The 6,012-nt window shown below is 47.2% G+C and overlaps 1 protein-coding gene across 2 annotated transcripts in view; it reads right to left on the bottom strand.

Annotated features, from left to right (window-relative positions):
* Positions 1-661: 661 nt before the first annotated feature.
* Positions 662-6,012, bottom strand: part of HSPB8 (heat shock protein family B (small) member 8) — a 43,868-nt gene continuing 38,517 nt past the window's right edge. For both annotated transcript variants that reach the window (XM_015425325.1, XM_015425324.1), the window contains exon 4: positions 662-1,214. In XM_015425325.1, coding sequence (XP_015280811.1) covers positions 1,055-1,214 — 160 coding nt within the window. In that variant the 3' untranslated portion in view covers positions 662-1,054. The remainder of the gene's footprint in view (positions 1,215-6,012) is intronic.

Below are 6,012 nucleotides of genomic sequence, written 5' to 3'. Positions count from 1 at the left end.
GCCACCTAAGAGTAAGGTGCATGGAATTTAAAGGTCTAGCAAGTAAGCCGCTATTAAACCTGCTGCCTCCTCAGCTGGAGGCCTGTAGTACATCTGGACAGCCTTAGGTAAGTTAATGAACCTGGGCTTCTAAACTCCCTGGGTTGGATGCAGACTAAATTTTCCATCAGTAGCATGGAACTTTCCTGCTACCCACTGATCTCCACAAAATACTGCTTCTGGGGGACAGGGAGAGACCTCGAGTGTCTACATGAAGGAAGAATCAGTGGAAATTGACAATTTAGTTTGGATCCAGCTCCCTGTCAGAAAGATCTGAAACACCAATCCTAGGTTCAGACATTGGCAGCCTGTACTCCTTAGGGATGTCTTCAGGTAGTTTCCTCCTCAGTCGACCTCAAGTGGGCTCCAAAGGGCTACAGGTCTTGCTGGGTGGTGTTCCTCTGGTTCAAAGTCCCTATCATAGGGCCTCAGGAGCTGTATCAAAAATATGGGATGTTATAACACACGAGTTGTTATAACAATGGCTACTGAGGAAAAGGGGAGGGCAGGCAGCATGGTATAGCCAGATCTTGGAAACTAAGCAGGGTTGGTACTTGGATGGCATGCCACCAAGGAAGACTCCGCAGAGGGGGGCAATGGCAAACCACCTCTGCTTCTCTCTTGCTGTGGAAGCCCTTGTCAAGGTTGCCATAAGTCAGCTGCAATTTGATGGCATTTTACACACACGCACTCACACACACTGAGGGAAAAAGCCCCCAACTTGAAGAGATAGATGTCCCAGGCTTCTTTAGGTCTGAGATGCTGCTGCGGCACATGCTCACAACAGTATCTGAACCACAAGGGACCATGAGACGTGTCGTTTCCAGGGTGCCTGGGCACCCACCTTCTCCCAGCAATGCAGAGGTCTGACTAGAACTTGTTTGAAGCAGCAGGGCATATTTTTACAAAAGAGGATCTTATAAGAAAATGTACAAAATCAAATTGGCTTTTGGCAAATGCAGTCACACGAGGAAGGAACAGCAAGGGCTGAAGGGGAGGAAATGCAAGGAGAGCTTCAGGCACAGGTGGCTTCTTGGTTGTCCACAGGTATCTCGTTACCATAGCTACTGTCTCCATACTGGTAGTAGGGAGGTATCTGAGGACCCTCAATGATCAGCAGCCCCTCTGGTGATAAGGAAGCAAACACTGTGGTGGGATCAACCTCTCCAGGAAGCCTAGGGGAAAAAATGAAATGGAACATTTTGTGAAGTATTCTGATATAGTCTCAGGGCAAACTTCAAGACCTGTTCTTGGACATATTCAGAATTAAATTGCAAGAAAAACATAGTTTGACATAACAGCATCTGCAGTGTTTTTTAAAATCATCACTATAGCATTTTATTTATTTATGATTATTATTTTTGTATTTATTAACAGGTGTGTCTACCAGTGTTGCCGTTGGCTGGCAACCAGTGGAAAGATCAGAGCTGGGTAGAGACAGGTGTCAGTAGCATTGCACTGTGACGTCATTTCTAGCTGGAAAACTGGAAGTGGCATCACCACATTGTGCAACACTCTAGGAACCTCTCAATCTCTATGATTTTTACCATACACATTAGGAAGATTCCTAGAGCATTGTGCACTCCAGTTTTTCAGGTGGAAATGATGTCACAGTGTCACACAACTCCATCCCCCTCCATATTTCCCCACTGCCATACTGAGTGTCAGCGGCCCCGTTCATACGAGGGGTTTTGGTCCGGGAGCGAGACAGAATGGGGGCGGATCAAACAGGTGCGATCCCACGGCAATATCTGGGAATCGTTGCCTGTCTGTCCCTGATCTGTCTCTTCCAAGCGAAAACCCGCTCTAAAAAGAACCACCTACCTGGGTGGTTCATGCGAAGTGGAGCGGCTCAAACCGGCCGTGGGATTGGCCGCGCGTCCTTGCAGCGGCACATCCTGGCCTCCGGCCAAAACTGCGCATGCTTGAGCATGCGCAGTTCAGTGGCCTCCCCTTGCCTCTGACACTTCCTCCTCGGCATGTGATCGTGCCGGGGAGCAACGGCGCGCGGTGCACGGGATCCGTGGGATCCTGCCCGCGCATATCTTTTTTGATGCAGCTCTCTTTAGCCGCGCTTCGCCTTGTGTTTTCCCTGCCGTGTGGCAGGGGCCAGCATAGGAAGCAGGCAAATGGCAATCCTAGTGTCTATATGTATAAAATACAGAATTTTAAATAAATCAGAATAAGAGATAAAACCCAGACTAAACTCTCCTGAAACCCGTAGCAATATTAACAGCACACACCATCTATTTTTCTTTTTAAGCAAAAGGATTTGCATCTTTAGCATGCATACATAGTAGACAGACCCATTTAACTGATCTGAAGAATAGCTACTTATGAGGGCCTTTTCACATTTTCCATTTTGGGGATATACTTCTAAACCAGGGGTGGCCAAACCGTGGCTTGGGAGCCACATGTGGTTCTCACACATATTGTGCGGCTCCTGGCAGGGTGGCTGGGGAAGCGAAGGGGAGCCATGCTGTTCCTTCCTTCCATTTGCTTTCTTTGTTTCTTTCTCTTTCTCTCTTTCCACCTCTTTCATTCTTTCTTTCCACCTCTCTCTTTCTGTGTCAAACAAATACATACCATTGGACAAATAAATATCATTATCAATACCTGTTTTTACCCCTTTTACTTTTATTTTTGGCAGTCTCGTTTAATGTTAATAAAAAGCAAATTTGCATATTTTTAAAAATAAAAACATTTGTAATATCTGTTCATGTCTTGCGGCTCTCAAACATCTGACGTTTATTCTATGCGGCTCTTACGTTGAGCAAGTTTAGCCACCCCTGTTCTAAACAATGTTCCCTCTATCCCCACCCCCCGTGTGGAGCAGTTCCCATCCTGAGCAGAATATAACTGCTGTAATCTTAAAATGGGCAATGGGCAGTGCAAGACTTTGCACAGCTCCAGATTGCTGCTAAGCGGAGCTTCCTGTGTTGATGATGAGCGGTCACTCCGCTCACATGCACAGTTTAGAGGGAACACTGCTTCTAAAATGTTTTAAGTATAAAATTAAAAATGCCCACTGCAAAAGCAGCCAAAACAAAGTTTTCATGTGGGTACAGTTGTTCAGGTAGCTGGTTACCTATCAGACCTGGGTTTGCTGCCAAGCAGTATATGGAATAGCTTGCAGAAAGACAGGGGCAAATCTGGCAAAACTTCTTGTGTTCACCACGCAGTCTCTGCAAGCCTCTCCAAACAAGGAAGAGCTGGCCTACTGTCTGTTTACCACAGCTGCCTTTAAAAACTGACATTTGTTTTGCTGTTTGCTTTATTTCCATTTTATTTCCATTGTTTTAAATTTTGTGACCGTAGGCTGACCCTGGTGTTTCGGGATAAAAGCCAAAGGGAATAACTGTTCAGTGTATTGCTGGCAGCTCTAGAAAACGCCTGAAAAAGTCATAATAAATCCATTACAAGGTTTGAAAAGTCTATTTTGTTGCGTCACGCAGTAACTGGCTCGTTTTTTGAATTAGCGGAGTTTCAAAAACATGATCATTAAAGTATCTTTTAAAAACTTGGTCTAATAAAATTTAAAGGTTTTGAAATACTTGACCCATCTTTTTTCTTCAAACAGGCAAATGATCAACTCTACCTCCAGCCTGTTCCTAAACCAGGGAGAAATAAGATTTGCACCCAGAGGGTTTATGGCTGAGGAGGGATTTGAACTTGGGTGTCCCCCTATCCAAAGTTAATATACATATTGACAGTTTCCCACCAGCTCTTGTCTAGTGATTAATGAAAAACATCTCCTGCTTCTTCAACTATAGGGGTTATTTTAGCATGAAACTATAGAAGAGGGTGGAATGGTGAGGGAAGAGTTACGCATACTTTTCTGCTGAGGAAAACCCATCCTCCTCCTGGTATTGTAATTCTGGCTTTGTGTGAGAGAGGTCTTTGTATAAATCAATGTAAATTCCTTGGCAGGCACCAGTTTCACTGGCCGCTGGGGTGGATTAAGTGTAGCACAAGAACACCCAAGAACGTTTTGCTTTACATCAGAAATGGTCTGTGTCCAAAAAAGGAGCTCCTTCTTGTGCAGCTGTAATACCCAAGAAACAAGCAGAAACTGGCCTAGTTTTCAGTAAGGTACTGAAGCTGTGCTTGGGCTGTAGGGTTGCCAACAAGCCTGGCGAACCCATGTCCTGTCCCTTTAACAGAGGCTTAATGCATGGAAATGGGCAGAGGGAGCTTTTCGTGGCATATATCAGCGGGCAAATAACATCCTATTAACCTTCCATTCAAGGGACAGGACATGTTTTTGCTCCAGGCAGTTGGCAGCCTACCTGTACCACTTCAGGTGGTACGTGGGGACTCTCATGGCTGAAAGCACCTTCAACCCTTGCCCCATGTAAGGGGGAGGAAGGAAGCTGCTCCTGGAAGCCAGCTGCCTGAACCCCAGATGGGAGTGGGCGTGAGTGGCCACTGCCTAGGGCTGCCAACCTCTAGGTGGGGCTTGGAGATCTCCTGGGATTACAAATAATTTCCTGACTCCAGAGATCAGTTCTCATGAAGAAAATGGCTGCTTTGGAGGGACGACTCTATGACATCTATATATCTAATAGCCAAGTTGCCCCCTGGTCTGCGGATACTTATTTCCGCACATCGGGGGCAACTGGAGGGGAGGGAGAGTTTTGTGCACACGTGGGGCGGTCCCCAGGTGTGCACAAAAATCAGAAACCATGTAAAAAATATCGGGGGGATGTTTAAATCCCCCCGAAACTGACAGAGCGTCCCCTGCGCATGTGCAGGGAATGCTCTGCAGCCGGCCTCCCGCCGCCGCGGAGGGGGGGGGAAGAGAGCAGCGAGGGCCGGGATGGGGGTGGGGGAGAGAGCAGCGAGGGCCGAGCGGAAGGGGGGGTGGAGGAGATGGGGGGAACCGGCGGGATAGGGGGGTACTTACCTTCTCCTGCTGCTTCCTCCTCTGCCTCCCCCCCGTGAGTATCGCGGGTCCGCCCCTTGTTATATACTACTGAGGTCCCTTCCCTCCTCCAACCCTGCTCTCCCCAGGCTGCACCCCCAAATATCCAGGAATTTCCCAACCTGGAGTTGGCAACCTGTTGGAGGGGCAAGGCTGTGGGCAGTCATTCACCTCAGCATTGAGCCCAAGGCAGCTACCCTCGCTGCCCATTGGCTAAGACCATTTCTGGAGGTCACTAGCATAAATGGATTTAAAAGAAGATTCATGGAGAAGAGATCCATCAATAACGTATAGCAGTGATGGTTAGATGGGTCCTCCATGTTTACACCAGTATACCTCTGTCAGCTGCCGAAGGGGGAGGCACCAACAGGGTGAACCCGTGGCTTCCAGGCCCTGCTTGTAGTTCTTCCAAGGGCATTTGTAATAAACTCCTAGGATGCTTGACAAGGTAGACGTTTAAGCTACATCTTCCTTCACCAATTTGTCCATAGTATATTAATTAAAGGCATTCCCATCATTTCTAGGAGGTTTAGGGTGGTGGGGATCTACAAATAAGCATCTCTCTGACTGGAAGTGACGTCATCCCAGAAGTGATGTCATCCCATTGGCACGATAGTCTTCGTTTCCACTGAAATTAGAGTTGTAGTCTTGCAAACAACCTGCAGCCAAAATGTCGTATTCCTTTAATAGAAGCTTAATCTGAGGAATAGACAAGTGGAGCTTTTCAGGGCACTGAGGTAAACAGCATCATCTGGTAAATAACATCAAATTAAGCCTCTGTTAAAGGGACAGGGCATTTTTTCTCTCTGGACCGTTGGCAACTATTATGTGGAATATCACCCCCGTTTTTAGAATTGCAGAATCTTGCCTGAAGGAGCTGAAACAATGCCTCCATAAGGGTTCGTGGGACCAGGGTGGTAGCCTGTTGATTAAAAGCTTCTTCCAGCTCTGAGTACCCCCCAAAACCAGGGAGGGGCTCAGTTGGCCCCCTAACAATCAGGCAGGCTCCGTCTGGTATCTGTCAAATGGTGACTCTCACTCTTCAAGCA

The sequence above is a fragment of the Gekko japonicus genome, unplaced genomic scaffold (genome assembly GCF_001447785.1).
Source record: "Gekko japonicus isolate JY-2015 unplaced genomic scaffold, Gekko_japonicus_V1.1 scaffold135, whole genome shotgun sequence".
NCBI lineage: Eukaryota > Metazoa > Chordata > Lepidosauria > Squamata > Gekkonidae > Gekko > Gekko japonicus.
The sequence above is the reverse complement of the archived record's forward strand: the minus strand, read 5'-3'. Positions and strand labels throughout refer to the sequence as shown.